General features: G+C 42.1%; 1 protein-coding gene across 1 annotated transcript in view; it reads right to left on the reverse strand.

Moving 5' to 3' along the window:
- The window catches only part of TBC1D2B (TBC1 domain family member 2B), a 104,655-nt gene that overhangs the window by 65,149 nt on the left and 19,555 nt on the right, over nt 1–19,951 (reverse strand). The window contains exons 3-5 of the mRNA XM_082254326.1: nt 16,552–16,714; nt 10,603–10,778; nt 2,838–3,046 (exon numbers count right to left, since the gene is read on the reverse strand). Of these exons, the coding sequence (XP_082110452.1) occupies nt 2,838–3,046; nt 10,603–10,778; nt 16,552–16,714 (548 nt within the window). The remainder of the gene's footprint in view (nt 1–2,837; nt 3,047–10,602; nt 10,779–16,551; nt 16,715–19,951) is intronic.

A 19,951-nucleotide genomic window follows, 5' to 3' on the forward strand; every position in this document is an offset into this window, starting at 1 on the left:
TTTTTTTAAACCTCCAATGATCACAAACCTAGGGGAAATTTTCACTCCCAATAAATACATTTTGCCCCTCCAACAGTGTGAAGGGCAGTGAATGGAATTTTTTTAAATAAAATGTTTAGGACCCCTTGTGTAAACCATTGTCACAGGCCTAGAAAAAAGGCCTACAGGGGGGGGCATTCAATGAGACAAAGGGAAATGTGAAACATGCAGTAAACCCTAGCAGCCAATCAGACATCATCTTCTAGTAATTTATTGTAAAGTGCACTTTGGTGTCTGATGTATTTCATCAGAAGGCATTAAATTCTAAGTTTACCCAGAAAACTCAAAGGAATTTTGCAATGCACATAAAACCACACATACAAAATCTCTTCTGCAGCTGGGTCTGGTTGCCTTCACAGCTGAAAGTTTTATGGATGTCACAAGATCAGAGAGACTATGCTTTAAACACATGTAAGATCCTGAACACTTCCAAAAGGAAAAAGAGATACGCACACAACTCACATGATCGGGAAGCTATTTATAGTATCCAGACATTAACAACATCCAGCTGGGGAAAGAACTACATCTCTGCTAAATCCTTGAAAATGAACATGATGAATGGCTGAATATTTCCACTGGTTTGACCCCTAATCACAAGACACTGCTTCGGCTCACATTTCCTAAAATGTAACTTTCTTGCAAAGTTCAACATTGCACAAAAAAAAGGTTCCTGGAACAAAGTTTTGATTTTTGCTTCTTTTGTGAGACCCTCAGCAATTTACCAGTATGAACCAAATATCTATCTATATACTCCTATCTAGATATCAGAACTTAATTTTCTGCTCTTAAAAGTCGTTGCTAATGAAGCAGAATACCTGAATAGGAAGCCTCCAGTAGAAGCTGCCATTTTTCGACTCTTGGATCATATTTTGTTGGATGCACAAGTAGAAGAGTGTAGCCTATTCTTTCTCTAAGATTTATGTCACATACAATGCAAATTGGTACTAAAGTCTAAATGTTTTTCACCTTAATGCATTCTCTGCATTAAAGTAACAAATATTTCCCACTACCTGTCCTACTGCCCAGCCATTAAACTCTTGCCTCTGGACACTGTTCCAGCGCTGTCCCTACATCCAGCACTGCTCCCCTCACTTCCTGCTTTCACAGGTGAAGCGGAGGGCAGCAGAGTAATAAGCTCCTGCTGCCATCAGTCAAACTCCTGTAAGGAGGAAGCGAGGGGTGTGGTTTACTCCTCTATGGATGCACACAGCCTGGCTCAGCTACAGGAGGCCCCAGGAGGAGGGAGAAGCTGAAAAAAAATCAGTAGGGGACTGCAAGAAGAAGAAGAGGAAAGCAACCTGTGAAATATCGTTGCACAGTGCAGGTAACTATTATCTCTTTTCTATTAAAAAAATTGTAGCTTTTAGTATTACTTTAATATACAACACTTTCACTTCTAACATTTCAATCTTGTGTAACTGTACTGTCGCCTATTCACAATGGTAATATTTGCTAAATACAGTAAAAAAGAAAAATGTAACACGATTGCCAACAGTGTGAAGACTTAAGGCCCGTACACACGATACGAAAATCGGAAGTAAAATTTCGTCCGACTAATGATCTGCTGATTTTCGGATTGTTAGTATAGTGCTTTCGACAGCTGATTACGAATTTTTGGACGACAAAAACTGGATGTGCAGGCTATAAAATTTTTATAGTACGTCAACACAACGTCCGATTTTCGTTTAATTAGTGCAGTTTTTGTCTGAAACAAATCTTAAGAGTAAGACTAGGCATGCTCAGAAATAAAAGAATACATACAAAACAATTCAACACATGACATCACTTCTGAAGTTGAATTCTGTTGTACGGGAATTTTCGAATGAACAAAACCTCTTCACTTTCAATATGAGACTAGCATGCAACAAAAAAACGGACGAAAGATCGTTCCGATAATTTGATCGTGTGTACGAGGCTTTATTCACACTTTATAAAACAGGCAAACACAGATTCATACTGCTTGGGCGCACTTCTGTAAGAGCCATACACATACATGTAGTGGTGTACATGCCTTTAATATGATAAATCCAATATTCAAGACAACACTAAATAACAAATGACTTCCCTGTAAAGATTGCATCTGTCAGTGTTTTCATCAAGGATATTTTACCTCTCACCCAGTCAAATGTTAAAGAGGGGCCCCAGTCTTCCCTCAAAATATAAAAAGGTATAAAAAGCTGCTGACTTTAAATATAATGACACTTACGTGCCCCTGGATCACGTGTTGTCCTCACCCAAGCCAATTCTTTAATTGGCCTCGGGTGCATTTTCACTGTTTTTCAACCAAAGTCATCCTAAAGAATGCAGATGTGATCTGCATTGTAGAGACATGAAGGGCTCCATTCACACGAGACCGACCGAATGCCTCGCTTTCCCATGCACGCTAGTTTCTGTGCGAGGTCCAACAGGGGTTGGCACAATGTTTATTTTTTTTCTTTTTATAACTTTTTTTGAAGTGTCACATAGTATCTTTGCAGAGCAAGTGGTGCCATGAAGTGCACTGCAGAAAAATCCAACACGTCTGTGTTTTTCTACATCGCACCAGCATTGTGGTATCAAAATGACACCTAGAAAACTTTTTTTTTTTTTTTTTAATGTGCCCCAGCACTGATCTGCATTTTTCTTTTGCAGAAAAACATGGGTCGCCATGTACAGTGAACAGGCACAACGTTTACAGTAATGGACATACAATAATGGGTTCTATGCACTCTACAAGGGACTGTGTGGTGTGCTGATGCTGTATGTATACTGTAAATATATAAAATAGAAACAAGCAATGAAATACATATGAAGCTAACCTTTTGGCTGTTCAGTTCCTGCCTCAGTCTCTCCAACTCCCTCTGCTGGTTCTGAACTTTTAACTGAAGGTCAAAGTCATTCTTTGAGTCATTCCCAGGTAAAGATTCCACAGAAGGATTATCCATGCTGCTTGGACTCTTATTCAGATGTGATAATGGGCGCCTGGCTTTCACAGGGAGGCGTGGAAAATCAAATGGGAAAACCATTCCTGATAAAGTAAGATGAACACAAACAACAAATATGACTAGTTTCATTTGTTTCTATAATCATTAAAAGCTTGTTAACAATAATCATAATCTGGGCAGAAGAGTATAATGTACTATTAAAGGGCACAGAGAGTGCTTATTAAAAAGTGTTGACCCCTAAGTTATTATTAAAGTGGTTCTAAAGACAAAAGGTATTTTTTTTACCTTAAATGCACTCTATACATTATGTAAAAAACCTTCTGCAAGCAGCTCTACGCCAAACACTATGCCCAAACTTGATCCAGCAATGTGCATGAGAGCAGAGACTCTCTCCCTTATCATTGGCTCAGACACAAAAGCAGAAGCCATAGGCTCCTGCTGCTATCAATCACAGCCAGCGAGGAGGGAGCAGTGGGCATGTCCAGACACACAGAGCCGGCTCAAGAGCGAGCATGCACAAGTGCCCCCAGAGCAAGAGGCTTACTAAATGGACATGGGGGGGGGGGGGGACAGAGAAGAGGAGATTTGGGGCTGATCTGTGAAAATGCATTGCACAGAGGAGGCAAGCATAGCAAATTGTTGTTTTGAAAAATAAAAAATTTAACTTTAGAGTCACTTTAAAGCATCTCTGTTGTTAAAATAAACATTTTAAACGAAGGGCTCCTTTAAAGAAAATGATTAATACTTGCCTGTTTAGCCACCCACACACACTTCCGGAGGTGTCAGATACAAGGTTTCCCACTGAAACCTGTGGTTCACTCTGCTGCTCCTCTGTCACTACTCTCACAGTAGCAAAGTATTGTACCACTCCCTGTGGTTCAAAGCCTGACAAAATTATGAGTTCCGCAGTGACCTCCAATGGTTGGTTCCTTTGTCTATGGATTCATCAAGAAATGCCACCAAGACATCGATAGGCTTGGCGTGAGCCCTTATTGTGATAAATTACATTGAAAACGGATATGCTAACTTTTTATAAGTTCTGATTATTACAGTTTTGCATTATAAATACGAAAAATTCCTCAACAGGGTTTTGCATGACAAGTAAACCAAGTTGTTGCTCTGACATAGGTGCACATGACGAAATCAGGAACCAAGATTACAGAAAAGCAGCTCCTCCCAGCAAATATTTATGTAGGTGATGGGGAAACGGATAATCCCAGTGGGTTGCAAGGAGTAACCACAACAGCATGGGGTGCATCCATCCTGCAATGAATGGTCAAAGAGGGGAAGCCAGGAGACATAGGGGGTACTGTTAGAAGCTCAATGCCTGGCACATCTAAGGTAAAACCAAATTCAAAGTAGCAAGGAGGAAGAGGGGTACCTTGGTTGCTCATTCAGGAGATGCAAGCCAAAGGGAGAGCAGACATTGGGAAAATGATTGGGACACCCTCTACTGCAGCATTGACCAAAGACATCCAGTGATTCTTAGTAGGGGGGGGGGGGGGAATGGATGACTGCCAGCTTAGATCTATGGTAACAAATGTCCCAGTAGGATTCCGTAGGCTTTCCATGGGACCAAGATGTCAACTAAATGCAGGAGGAAGAACTTCAGAAATTGTGTGATGGATAGGGCCATTAAGGAATAGATGTCCTGGAATGTTGAATGAAAGTACAGTTTAATAAAATATGCACTGGAGGAGGTAAACATTCTTCCCAGATTATCTATGGTAATATTGACCTTGTCTTGTCTGCAGATGAGAGTACCATCTATTGCAGGGCGTGGTAGATCCTGGAGTAGGTTTTATTTAAATAATCATCTTGCAGCACGGGCTCCAAACCAGAAGATTGCCATTAGAGAAGGTTCAAATCAAACTGAGTGGTACAAGCCTGCTGATATTGAAGCTTTGAGAATAAATACCATCTCAGCAGCAAGAACCTGTCCCTCAAGGAATCAAAGAGGGCCTGTTTGTAATTCAGAAATATTTCTGAGAAGATTTTATTTCCCCTAGATGCCCAAATGACAGAATCTGGGGATCACCATCAACTTAGGGACCCCCTGGTTCTTTCACAGAGAATGTGCTAATATTTAAGACACATTCATTTATTTACCATGGAACAGATGCCGCCCAAAACCGGCCCGATATATTCAAGGTGTGTATATGTGTGTGGCCTCAGCCAGCGCCGCTCCAGCCTTACCCTCTGATGCATTTCTTTCCACCCACCAAGGCTTGGTCACAGAGCCCTAGTGGGTAGCACAAAACATATCAGGGGGCATGGCAGGAGTGGCGCCCGCTAAGGCCACACACATATACACAATGTGATCCTATTAGATCAGTTTTGAGTGGTGTCTCTTTTGTGGTATGCTTGCCCTTCTGAATTGGTGCATTTAGAATCTTGCTCCTGTGTTCTGAGTGCCAGCGGGGAGATCCTGTAGCCTCCAGCAGCGCTACAAGCCCTATGTGACCACATTGGTTTCTTTGTCGCTGTTGCTTGTGGAAGAGGAGGTATAACGACTTAGAAGCATAACAAGTTTTCTGTTTGACTAAATTAAAGTTTTCTCGGAGCAAATGTTACTACTCTGGTAGTGGCCAGTGGAAAAAAACACAGAGCCAAGGGGCAACTGGGAAAAGCAGCTATCAATTCTTTTCTTTGCAGGGAGCACATATTCTTGCAACAGACTTGCAAAGTTTTTATTCTTGCAACAGATTCGATTTAAAGCCATTTGTTATATGACTTTCACACTTTTGGGGCTTGTTTACATATAGTCTAATGATTGGCTTTTTTCCACACTTGATAAACACCAGTCACCACTAGGACACAGAAAACAACTGTTTACTGTGTTTCCCATTTACACTGCAACACAGCCCGGACAGGTAGGCACTGCATATCCTCGCACAACAGTGCAATGTACCACAATGCTCTACGGAGACATGAACGAATGGTTATATTGTGCAAAAGTTAAAAGAAAAAAAAAACACTGCAGCTAATTTCAACTGAAAACGAACAGCTGTGGACACCCTAAAATGGAGTATTTAGCGCATGAGCAGTGTAAAGTTCCCCTTCATAGATTACTTTTTCATTTTTTTTTGCTTTTTAAAATATAAAGATATGCAAATTAGATGCTAAAGTTGCCCCAGTGCAATTATTCAGTCACTTTCTAAACAACTGCTAAGAGAAGATATCAGCTACATAGAGAATGTTTTGCTTTAAATAAGGCAGTGGACTTGCATTGTGAAAACTGATAAACAAGGTATAGTTCTGTAAATGTGTATGAACAAACATGGTTGTCAAAATGTACATATATTGTTGCAAATTATACAGAGCAACACAATTTAAAAAGAAAAAACATAAATCAGTCAAAGTGCTTTTTGCTTGCACTTCTATTTTCCATCACTTGTGCTATTGCATTGTGTAACATATGTGTGATAAGCAAACACAATGTGTTCACATGGAAGAAAGAGAGAAAACTGTTCCAATCTGCACACATTTGTAATACAAACACACAGACACGGAAGCTGAAAAATCCACATACATGCATGGCATCAATGAATAATAATGACGCACTAAGAGCGCAATTAAGCCTCATGCACACTGGACGTTTTTACAGCGGCTGTTTTTGGCTTCAGACATTTTTTTTTCTGCAGCCAGTAAACTCCCCAGCATGTTATCATATGTGTCCATGCACACATAGGCTGTTATCAGCAGTTTTTGGCAGGGGAGATTTTTGACTGGAAAAAAAACTCAGAACTAGTGGGTTTTGAGAGCAGTTTTTCAGCTGTAAAAACACTCCAACTCTGATAAAAGCTTAAAAACAGCAAAAAAAAAAAAAAAAAAAAAAAAAAAAAAACTCTGTAAAATGTGGCTATTTGGAGTTTATCAGCCATAAGCTTTGTAGGAGTATAGTTTTGCTAAAAAAAAAGCTAAAAAATGTTGCAGCTGAAACCCCCCCCCCCAAAAAAAACAAAACAAAAAATAAAAAGAAATAAAATAAAAAACGCTACTGCAAAAAAGCTGAAAAACTCCTTCTACAGCTACAGCTTTCTACTGGCGTTTTGATAACATCCAGTGTGCATTAGGCCTCATGGAAGCAAGCTAAGGAATCGACATACAGTATCTCACAAAAGTGAGTACACCCCTCACATTTTTGTAAATATTATATCTTTTCATGTGACAACACTGAAGAAATTACACTTTGCTAAAATGTAAAGTATTGAGTGTACAGCTTGCATAAATACCGGTTCACACTGCCACGACTTGGTCGCCTGACAAGTCGCGCTCCATTCTGTGCAATGGAACCGTTCTAATCAGAGTGACTCAAGTCACTCCGACTTAGAAAAAGGTTCCTGCACTACTTGGGGTCGACTTCGGAGCAGCTTGCATTGACTTCTATTAGAGAAGTCGTTTGCAAGCCATGATGAAGTCACGCTACACGGGGCGGCTTCAAAGTCGGGGCGACTTTGAGCCGCCCCAGTGTGAACCAGCTCTAACAGTGAATTTTTGCTGTCCCCTCAAAATAACTCAACACAGCCATTAATGTCTAAACCGCTGGCAACAAAAGTGAGTACACCCATAAGTGAAAATGTCCAAGTTGGGCCCAATTAGTCATTTTTCCTCCCTGTGTCATGTGATTTGTTAGTGTTACAAGGTCTCAGGTGTGAATGGGGAGCAGGTGTGTTAAATTTGGTGTTATCGCTCTCACTCTCTCTCACTGGTCACTGGAAGTTCAACATGGCACCTCATGGCAAGAACTCTCTAAAGATCTGAAAAAAAGAACTACATAAAGATTGCCTAGGCAATAAGAGGATTGCCAAGACCCTGAAACTGAGCTGCAGCAAGGTGGCCAAGACCATACAGAGGTTTAACAGGACAGGTTCCACTCAGAACAGGCCTCGCCATGGTCGACCAAAGAAGTTGAGTGCACGTGCTCAGCGTCATATTCAGAGGTTGTCTTTAGGAAATAGAAGTATGGGTGCTGCCAGCATTGCTGCAGAGGTTGAAGGGGTGGGGGTCAGCCTGTTAGTGCTCAGACCATACACCGCACACTGCATCAAATTGGTCTGCATGGCTGTCGTCCCAGAAGGAAGCCTCTTCTAAAGATGATGCACAAGAAAGCCAGCAAACAGTTTACTGAAAACAAGCAGACTAAGGACATGGATTACTGGAACCATGTCCTGTGGTCTGATGAGACCAAGATAAACTTATTTTGTTCAGATGGTGTCAAGCATGTGTGTTGGCAACCGGGTGAGGAGTACAAAGACCAGTGTGTCTTGCCTACAGTCAAGCATGGTGGTGGGAGTGTCATGGTCTGGGGCTGCACTGAGGGAACCATGAATGCCAACAACTACTGACATACTGAAGCAGAGCATGATCCACTCCCTTCAGAGACTAATGCCCCATACACACGTGCAGATTATCTGCAGACTTTTGTCTGCAGACTTACCAAAACCATATAATATGAGGTCAAACCTAAACACTTTCAATTTGTATGCAATCCGGCAGGCCCTTGCACTACATAGAAAAGGTAAGTCTGCAGACAAAAGTCTGCAGATAATCTGCACGTGTGTATGGGGCATTAGCCACAGGGCAGCATTCCAACATGATAATGACACCTAAACACACCTCCAAGACGACCACTGCCTTGCTAAAGAAGCTGAGGGTAAAGGTGATGGACTGGCCAAGCACGTCTCCAGACTTAAACCCTATTGAGCATCTGTGGGGCATCCTCAAGCGGAAGGTGGAGGAGCGCAAGGTCTCTAACATCCACAAGCCCTGTGATGTCATCATGGAGGAGTGAAAGAGGACTCCAGTGACAACCTGTGAAGCTCTAGTGAACTTCATGCCTAAGAGGGTTAAGGCAGTGCTGGATAATAATGGTGGCCATACACAGTATTGAAACTTGGTCCCAATTAGGACAATTTCACTTAGAGGTGTTCTCACTTTTGTTGCCAGCGGTTTAGACATTAATGGCTGTGTATTGAGTTATTTTGAGGGGACAGCAAATGTACACTGTTATACAAGCTGTACATGCACTACTTTACATTGGTGCAAAGTGTCATTTCTTCAGTGTTGTCACAAAAGATATAATAAAATATTTACAAAATGTGAGAGGTGTACTCACTTTTGTGAGATACTGTATATGTATATGGCATCAATGAATAACATTGAAGAGACTATCACACACCCATTCACAGTGGTGCAGACTTTCTAGCTGTGAATCTGATCTCTGAGAGGGGGATTATAACTAGGAGTATTTACCTTCCCACTGTCAGTGCAGTTCGATCCTCTGCCCTCTCGGTATTGCTGCAGCTCTGCAACTTTCTGTTCATTGCAGTGCAGCCAGCAAGCAGAACTGACAGCTGCAGACTGATGGAGGGAACTGCAGCAGTGCCTGTAGAACAGAGGTACAGAAGGGAGCACGATACTTCTGGCCTCTGCAAGAGAGTGGTCATCCTGGCAAAAGTTGAAAGTAGGATACTGATGGAGGGTGTATGGTGGGGAAGATGTTGATCCAATGGGGTAGGTGGGGTTTTGCTTTGTTTCCTGATTGAAACAATAACATAGATGTACTGTTATATTTGTTTCTAATTCCTTTTCTTTCCTTGGGGTCTTTTTTAGTATATAAAGGATTGCATGTTTAGTCCCCTTTTTTACAGTGCTGAAGCGTGGATAAGGAATGATTTAGTGTCTTGCCATTAGATATGTGATTTTGGAGCCCAAGATTATTAGGAAAGCATGTTGGAAAAAGCAGTTTTCATTCCTTCCAAGCGGGTAACACAAAAATAGCTTCCTTCAGTATACACAAAATCAAATAGTCCATACAAACATTGTTCAAATGTAAAGATATGACTAACCATCCACAAAAACTGTATCCCATGCACGGTTAAAGTCCCTGGTTGCTCCAGGCATTCCAAAGGCCAGGTCAACAGCAATTTCACCACTTCAGTCAAAAACAATCTGGATTCTCAGGCTCTGTTCACACATAGGCGTTTTGAATTGCGTGCGGAATCTGCCCAAATCCAAAATGCGCTGTTAAAATGTCAAATCGCACATCAGTGTATTCAGGTGCCATTCATTAACACGAAAACCAGCTTGTGTGGCACGTGATGCAAATTTTCCAAAACTTCTTTTGGGTGAAAACAAACCATTTAGTTTGCGTGACATTCGAAGCAGAATCACACCGCGTTTTCAGGTGCCATTAAATCGAATGGCACCTGATAACGCTAATGTGCAATTTGACATTTTAAACAGCACAATTTGAAAACGCAGGCATAAATCGCAGCGATTCCGCCCTTGATTCAAAACGTCTATGTGTGAATGGAGCCTCTCATTGAAGGGGGTTAACCCCCTTCAGGGCCAAAGTCCCGGTTGTCAGGGTTTGGAGGTTCTTTCCCACTCCAATATCTCTCCAAACTCCATGTCCCTAATGAAGACTTACCAAATCTGTCTTCTCCAGCTAGACTACCCTCCAACCCCAGACTCTGCATGGGTGAGAACGTCTGGGTACTAACAATGTCTTCAAACTGTCCCCCTTAACAGGGACCTATACAATAGTTACAAGGAGGAGTAATAAAAAACAAAAAGAAGCAGTTAATACGAGATATGGGAGCCATTTATACTGTATATATTACTATTGTCACACCAGGGTTTTTTGGGCCTCCTTCCACAGGTCTCTTGTCTCTCTTCTCCTCATGTTGGAGTGATTCTTCCAGCTCTTTAGGAGTAGGATTCAGCAGTTCCCATTCCTCATTTGTGTAGAAGGTACTCTTTCTGGTCTCATGGCCACTTTTGCCAGGTCTAAAGTTCTGCACAGAGTTTCTAACAAAGAATAACAAAAACAAAATCAGAATGACTAGAAATTGCAAAGTCGTGTTTCCCAGCAGTCGTTACTCATAGAATAGGATGTGGTCACAAACCTAAGACAAATAACTTTTCTTATTCATGCTATTACTTTCATAAAGTTAAGCTTATTTGGCCATAGGTGTATCAAGAATCTTTGAAATATGTTATGATGTGTATTAGAGCAAAAAAGAGAACATCTATGTTCAAATTAAATTAAATTTAAAGGAGAGCCCAAGTTTGTTTGGCTGTACTTCACCTATAGATCACAGGAGTGCAATGTAAACATTGCTTGTAATAGAAATAGGCACGACAGGACCTCTTTTTTGTGAGATCTGGGGTCAAAAAGTCCTCAGATCTCACAAGTGCACTAAAAGATAGAAAAAATAAAAAAAATTAAAAATAAATAAAATTATATAAAATGAAAAAAAAAAAAAAAAAAAGGGACTTTTAAACGGTTCCTAGGCAACAACGTTTGCCGTAGCTCCAGTCCTCCAAGACCATAGAGTCCGATGACGGGTACTCGGGTACTCCGATGACGGGTACTCCGGTGACAGGTACTCAAAGTACCCGAGTACCCGTCATCAGAGTAGCCGAGTACCCGTCATCAGAGTACCCGTCATCAGAGTACCCAAGTACCCATCATCAGAGTACCCGAGTACCTGTCATCAGAGTACCCGAATACCTGTCACCAGCCCATCAGAGTACCCGAATACCTGTCACCAGCCCATCAGGTACTCTGATGACAGGTACTCGGGTACTCTGATGGGTAGGTGACAGGTACTCGGGTACTCTGATGGGTAGGTGACAGGTACTCGGGTACTCTGATGGGTAGGTGACAGGTACTCGGGTACTCCGGTGACAGGTACTCAAAGTACCCGAGTACCTGTCATCAGAGTACCCGAGTACCCGTCATCAGAGTACCCGAGTACCCGTCATCAGAGTACCCGTCATCAGAGTACCCGAGTACCTGTCACCAGCCCATCAGAGTACCCAAATACCTGTCACCAGCCCATCAGAGTACCTGTCACCAGCCCATCAGAGTACCTGTCATCAGCCCATTAGAGTACCCGAGTACCTGTCATCAGAGTACCTGATGGGCTGGTGACAGGTACTCGGGTACTTTGATGGGCTAGTGACAGGCGCTCTTTATTGGGGGGGGCAATCAGTGTGTTTGGGGTGCACTGTATTTGGTAACTAGCGGTTACCACAATATCCTCCTCACACAGGATCAGTGTGTGAGGAGGAGAACACGGTGACAGCTAGTTACCGTGTTCTCTGTTGACATTTGTGACCGGCTGTGATTAGACACAGCCAGTCACATGGTAAAAAGCCAATTTCATTGGCTCTTTACCTAGATCGGGGATTGGCTCTGTCCGAGGGACGAGCCTCGTCCCCGATCGCTGCTCTGCGTGCCCCAAGAGAGAACGAGTGGCTCGCGCTGGAGCCGCTCATGTGATTGGTCAATCGCTGGCCGGGACCTAGTGATCAGTATGTGCTGTGACAAATCACAGCACAGCCGGGCAACCCTGTACCTGGAAATGCAGAACCACATACACAGGCATGATTCTGCACAGCCCACCCGCACTGTCGCACTATATCTATAGTGCGTGGTCGGCAAGTGGTTAAAATTCAAACTGCAAGATATAATTTACAAATAAAGTGCTGTTAAAATCACTGTAAGGGCTCTTTCACACGGGCGATCCGATCAGATGCGCCTGTCAGTTTTTTAGGCGGATCTGATCGGATCCTCCATGCAGCTCTATGGGGCAGCCGATGTCAGCGGAGACATCTCCGCTGACACCCGCTGCCATCCATATCCGATCCTGTCCATGAAATCTGGATGGATGGAAACCCTATTTTTCCATCCGTTCAGGGATCGGATCGGATGAGAGCGGACAGGCGGTCCGCTGTCATCCGATCCCCCATAGAGAGCAGCGGGAGCTGAGACACCTCCCTCTCCGCTCTGCAAGCGGAGACGGAGCTGTCATCCGCCGGCTCACCGGGGATCGGCGGATCGATCCCTGCTGAGCAGCACGGATCCGCCTACGGAGGCGGACCGTGTGAAAGAGCCCTAAATAGCCAATTAATACCTTTACTACTTCACCAGGAGGGGGCCAGTCTTGAAGTTCTATACTACCTGAAATCTTTGAAAATGAGGAGTTTTAATTATCTCCCTCCATAAGGACTGGTAATAAATTCAGACCGGAAACCTTCCATGGCAGTTTCCTAATCTCCTGTGTATCATGCTACAGTAAGGAGATTTATTCAGACACAGGAGCAATAATTTACATTTTTCATAAAATGCATATTAGAGTGGAGAGGGATTAGAACATCTGTCAGCTTTCATTGCGGTCTGTGCCTCGACTCACCCTCTCTATTTGTCATGTTTACCATTATCATTGAAAATGAAAGCAAAAGAAAATCCCTAAATGTGGGTTGTCCCCAGGAAAAGTAATAGAGGGGGGAATCTTCCAATGGGGGACACTAGTTCTGGTGACCTGGGGGGCCCTCCAAGGAATTCATCAATTTGTGGGGATTTCCTCTCACTTCCTGTTTGGCTCTGAGACAGGAAGTGAAGAGATATCTCTGATATTTATACAAAGAGAATTCCCCTTTTGGAATGGGACTGTAAATGCCACTAGACACTGTATATTGTACAATAAAAATAACTTTATTGATGAAATTACAAATGTTAGACAAACAAAAAAAGAAATACAAAAATTACAAACACATACAGGGCTTTAAAATATGCATGCATTTGACAGACCATGTACCAGACCGCATTGAAGACGCTCAGATGCATGTGGTGATCATAGAACCGGAAACGACCATACGTGTTTCGGGCATAGAATAAGCCCTTCCTCAGGGGTCAACCAAAGTTCCAGATAAAGCACCTATTATGCCCTTTGCGTCTAAACAATGGATTGGACAGGTCTGTCGCATTAAAAACGGTATCACTACCGTATGGAGGGATGCCCAAGTTCCCACGGGCCCGTTCAGGGCAAGAGATCGTGAGAGCGTGAGAAAAGTTGTAGTAGCTGCCCAGAGGGACCGTCAGGGCACCACGATGATCGGAAAATGTGTGGTTCAATGGGGACCACTCCCATAAAGGGGTATGCTCATATGCTGAACCTGTAGTATATGAAGTGAGTGAGACCACAGAGGGTCATATATAGTAAAAGGTAATGATAATCCCGTATTGACAGGGTCACAGCGTATAGTTATCTGTCCCTATGTATCCCAGGGCTTGGCATCTCTGATATTGGACACAGATGTATAAAAAAAAAAAATGACAGAGGTTATAACCCTCCCTCGCTATATCCAAAATGAAAAAAAAGAAATGGGGGGGGAAGGGGGGGGGCCCACGCCATTTTTTTTCCCCATGATTATTGTATTGTTGGCAACCCCCCTGACTGCTGATAAGTCATCTGTTGTTAAGGATGCGGCGGCCTGCTTCCTGGACCGCTCCTTAACAATCAGATGGTGTTTAAGACCCCGATGGCCACCGGCTACAAAAATTTGCATCTGAACCACATCTAAAATTTGCATCTGAACAGCTGCTTAGGAAATTCGCACTGAAAACGAAGTTGATCATTGAAAGCACCCTGTCAGTGTTAAAGTGGAACTTCACTCTCTCAATCAACGTTGATTATTTTTAATCTTTATGCTGCTAGCATTAGAAAATAGATAGGAAAGTAGATCATATTTACTTGTTTTAAACTTTTTTTTTTTTTTTTTTTACATTTCTTCAGCTACGTTCTGGTTTCTTGCCTATAATGTCATACATCCCAGGAGTCTTCAGGATAGGAGGGAGGGTTCTCAGCTCAGCCTATGATTGAGCTAAGGGCAGGTGGATTCCAGGGAGTAAATGATACATGAATCCCCTGCCCTTACTCAAGATGGCCAGGATCAGAAATGCTAGAAGGTGTTTTTTAAAATGATTTCTCAGCAAAATAAAGCATGGAGACATGGATGGATGGGGGGAGATTGCTTTGAATAATACAAATGAATTAAATAGCATTTTTGGTTTGTATTGCTCTGATGCATTGCATTTCCACTTTAAATAGTTTGTCTCAATCTGCTAACTTCCACTTTTGCTGGAATGTTTGGTCTGTTAAAGGAAGCTAAAAAATAACAGACTTAATGGCAGGATCAACAGGTATTACAACCATTTTATGGCAAATTGCAACAAAACAGACTGCTGCGTTAATGCCACTGACAGACTCCATCATATACAGTATGTTCTTTTTTGTTTTACCCATAGTCCCACAATATAAGGACCTTCTACCTTGTATGTTGGTTTTTGAATTGAGCCTAATGTAGCTAGAAGGAAAGATCTTGGAATGACTATATATATATATATATATATATATATATATATATATATATATATATATATATACACACACACATATACATATACATATATATATATATATATATATATATATATATATATATATATATCTAGCGGCCACGTGACCAAATGACAACAGATAAACATATCAGGGCAGTTGGCTGCTTTTGGATTGCCAAATAAAGTTCATAGTTTCATAGGGAGAAAAAGAATAGCATCCCCCCCCCCCCCCCCCAAACATATCTGGTCATTACAATCACATTCTAAGTAACGTGGGTCAAATAAGATCTATTAGTGAAGGGAATGGTCAGCATTATACAGCAAATTACAATAATCCACCCACTAACAGTAGTGACTCAAAGCAGAGGTAACAAGTTCAGCTCTGAGGTGTATACTATGTAACGGGAAATGCATAGTGTGATGAAAAGGTAGACCACATAGCTGTTAGCACTTCGCAGAGACCTCACTTAGGTTTACAACTCGATACGTTACATTCTGAATGCAGGAAGGAAGTCCATCTCACATGCATATAACATATGTGCTGCAATTAAGAGATTACAAAACCTCCTACACGGTGTTGTAACCCAGCAAAGCCAGAGATAAGTCTTTTTTAAGGAAAATGGTTTTGGTTTTTAGCATATGATGTAAAAGCCCTAAAAGCACAGAAAACACACTAAAAGGTTAAAAAAAGCTTCAATAAGTCAATATTCTTTATCATATTCAATAATACAAAATCTGCAGATTTCATCATCATACTATCTGGGGATCCTACCATTGGGGTCTTTGTGCAGGCACTTTCCATTTTAAGGTGACATTGTTCTGTCACAGTCTGCCAACTGTACTTTGCGGTGCCCCGCTGTGGCCGAATCACCACATTTCCAAGGCAAAGTTCACTCTTGTCACTTTTGGGAAGCCATCCCTGAGAAATACCATGCCGCCATTCACTGGAGTGCATGTATGTAGACAGAAAGTGGCTGTAAAGAGGCCTCAAGCGATCAGCAAAAATGAGATGTAACAAAGGATTTTAAAAAATTGGATTGGTTTCAGATCATACACAGTGCTTAGGCATACTAAATGCCAGTTAGGATTTACATCTACTTTAAGAAAACAATGCACCAAAAAGAGTGAGACTACTTATTGTGGAAGCAGACAAGACCTTTAATGTCACATACGGATCCTGGGAGCTTTGCAGTGACAAATGATGTCACTCCTGCAAAGTCTCCAAATGTACAGCAGCTAACTACGTTTTCAATACATTCACTAGAATTCCCCAGTTTTGGTGCTTTACCCAGATGGGCAAAGGTGTGGACTGCCCCTATGATCTGATTAATTATGGTTCTGTGTTCCAGTAAAAGTGACCAAAGTGGTCCGGATTCAGCAGACATATCATACCTGATATCATTGCTCCACTGTCTGAGCAGGCCTTGTACTGCAGCTGTGCCCCCAGGACTATGGTCCGCAGTCTGGTCACCAAGTACCTCTGGACACATCTCAACCGCAAAGTGGTTCCGAGCTCTCTCTGCAGCATCATTAGCATTTGGCACACTGGTATTATCTACAAAATAGTGACATAAATGATCCAAACTGACATATACCCAAAATATGCATCTACATGTACACTATATTACCAATAGTATTGGGACACCTGCCTTTACACGCACATGAACTTTAATGGCATATCAGTCTTAGTCCGTAGGGTTCAATAAAGAGTTGGCCCACCCTTTGTAGCTATAACCGCTTCAACTTTTCTGGGAAGGCTGTCCACAAGGTTTAGAAGCGTGTCAATGGGAATGTTTGACCATTCTACCACATGCGCATTTGGGAGGTCAGGCACTGATGTGGATGAGAAAACCTGGCTTGCAGTCTCCACTCTAAATCATTCTAAAAGTGTTCTATCAGGTTGAGGTCAGCCCAGACTCGGTCAGCCATGTCTTTATGGACGTTATTTGCGCAGACATGTTGGAACAGGAAGGGGCCATCCCCAAACAGTTCCCACAAAGTTGGGAGCATGAAATTGTCCAAAAAGTCTTGATAGGCTGACACCTTAAGGAGCTCCCTTCACTGGAACTAAGGGGCCAAGCCCAATCCCTGAAAAACAACCCTGTACCACAAACCCCCCTCCACCAAATGATTTGGACCAGTGCGCACAGCAGGGTCCAAAAAACATGGATAAGCGAGCTTGGGGTGGAGGAACTTGACTGGCCTGCACAAAGTCCTGACCTCAACCCAATAGAAAACATTTGAGATGAATAAGAGGAGAGACTGCGAGAGCTAACAATTTACACAATACGTTACATACAGTACAGCAAATCAATCCCTGTCCTAAAGGAGCTTACAATCTAAGGTCCTGGTCTCACATGTATACACATAAAAGGACCACTTGTAATAGTAGCCAAATAATCTACCAGCATACTAATACACAAAGGAACCCACACAAGTGCAAGGAGAACATGCAAACTCCATGCAACTAGTATCCTGTCTGGGATTTGAACCAAGTACCTCAGTGATGCAAGGCTGAAGTGTTAACCAATAAGCCACTGTGCTGCCCTACTACACCTATTCTGCAACTCAAGAGGTTGTGTTGTGAAAGTGGCTGTCTCCAGTACTGACCACTCGATCTACCACTCCCTATTACCCAGACCTGCTTATCTTCTGAGGATAGATGGACAAGATGCCTCTTCACAGATAATGCTGATGTCCCAACTGAGTGTTTAGTGGGATGTCACAATTTCCTTGTACAATACTGGGAAATAAGTGTCAATGCTAGAGTTAGTGTCCAGATTTTAGCACTGTCCCCTTTAAGCAGGAAATCGTTTTTTTCGGCAGGATCACCAGATTCATTACTTGATACAAGAGGAAACGTAAAAAAACATGACTACCATGAGTTTTTTTATATCACCATATAACAGGTTAATATTCACAGCTCAATGTTCACCTGTTGTAAAATCAATTATAAGGCTCATGCACACGGGACATTTTTACAGCGGCTGTTTTTGGCATCAGATGTTTTTTTCCAAAGCCAATAAACTCCCCAGCATGTTATCCTATGTGTCCATGCACACATAGGCGGTTATCAGCAGTTTTTTGCAGGGGCAGTTTCTGGCTGTAAAAAAACCCCGAAAACTAGAGGGTTTTGAGTGGCGTTTTTCAGCTGTAAAAACGCTGTAACGTCGATAAATGCCAATTTTTATTCCATTGCTTTTTTTTAAGCCTGGGTTCAGTTTTGAGGTGTAGTTCATGGAACATAGCCTGGGATCACACTGGTGCATGCTGTTCACCGCATGTGGTTTGCCTCCAAAACGCACCGCATTCCTGTGCTAATCACATGCGATGGCTGTGCGATGTGATTTGAGACATATATTTTGCATGGCTCAAATTGCATCACATTTGCACCAAAATGTTGTAGGACCCTTTTTTCCGTGCACCTAAATCTTATTGCATAGGTGTGAACACTCAAGCGATGCAATTCTGGCAAGCATTGCATTGTGGGAAAGTAGGAGTTACTAAAATAGCAGAGAGGTGATTTTTAGCTAAAAACGCCAAAAAACGCCAATGCAAAAAAGCTGAAAAATGCTGAAAAAATCACTACAAAGCTACTGGCGTTTTTATAATGTCCAGTGTGCATGAGTCCTAAAAATAAAAGCTAAAACAGACAAAGTAATATAATTAGTAGGCAGAAATATGCAACATGACAAACTGCAAGCCATAGGGTTAACATTTTCTTTCTTCCTCTTTTTTTTTCCACAATAGATTTATGCTTTCACACGGTTTTATTCCCCATGTAAACCACTTCTAACTGGGTAAATCCTTGTAGGCCAAGTGTGTAAATTCCTGACACTGATCCTGACACTGAAAATACATACCAATCCTCTGATCCAAAAAGATAAAGAACAAGTTTAGTGGGTTTTTTTGTTCTTTAAAGAAAAAGAGAGTTGCCTATACATACAATCATGTTTTTGTGCAGTCAGATTGGGTTTCTTTCTTATTAAAAATAATCTATTAGCACCACTGGGCACAGTACGGTGTTAAATACACTCACTGGGTAGGGATGAGCTCAGGCGTGTTCAGATCGTAGTCCCAACCCACCTGAGCAATCCCACCAGGAAGCCGTCACTGCATACCACCAAATCATGAGCAGCGTGTGTATGTGCAGCTGCGGGCCTGGGAAATGCCTCACTGCCTATGACTGGCGGTGTGCAGTGAGGGCTTCCTGGCAAGATTGCTCAGGTGAGTTGGGACTAGGATCTAAACACGCCCGAGCCCATCCCTATTGCTAAGTAGCCAATCCCATGGCAGCAACTCAATGCATTTAGGCATCTAGATATGTTGAAGATGACTTGCTGAAGTTAAAAACAAGCATCAGAATGGGGAAGAAAGAGGATTTAAGGGACTTTGAACATGGCATGGTTGTTGGTGCCAGACAGCCTGGTCTGAGTATTTCAAAACTGCTGAATCACTGGGATTTTCACACACAACCATCTCTAGAGTTTACAGAGAATGGTCCGAAAAAGAGAAAATATCCAGTGAGCGGCAGTTGTGTGGAGGAAAATGTCTTGTTGATGTCAGAGAAGAATGGGCAGACTAGTTCAAGATGATAGAAAGGCAACAGTAACTCAAATATATATATATATATATATATATATATATATATATATATATATATATATATATATATACACACACACACATACACACACACACACACACAATATCCCACAAAAGAAGTAAACCCCTCACATTCTTGTAAACGTTTTATTATATCTTTTCATGTGACAACAATAATGAAATGACA

Source organism: Pelophylax lessonae (genome assembly GCF_965119305.1).
Source record: "Pelophylax lessonae genome assembly, chromosome: 4".
Lineage (NCBI taxonomy): Eukaryota > Metazoa > Chordata > Amphibia > Anura > Ranidae > Pelophylax > Pelophylax lessonae.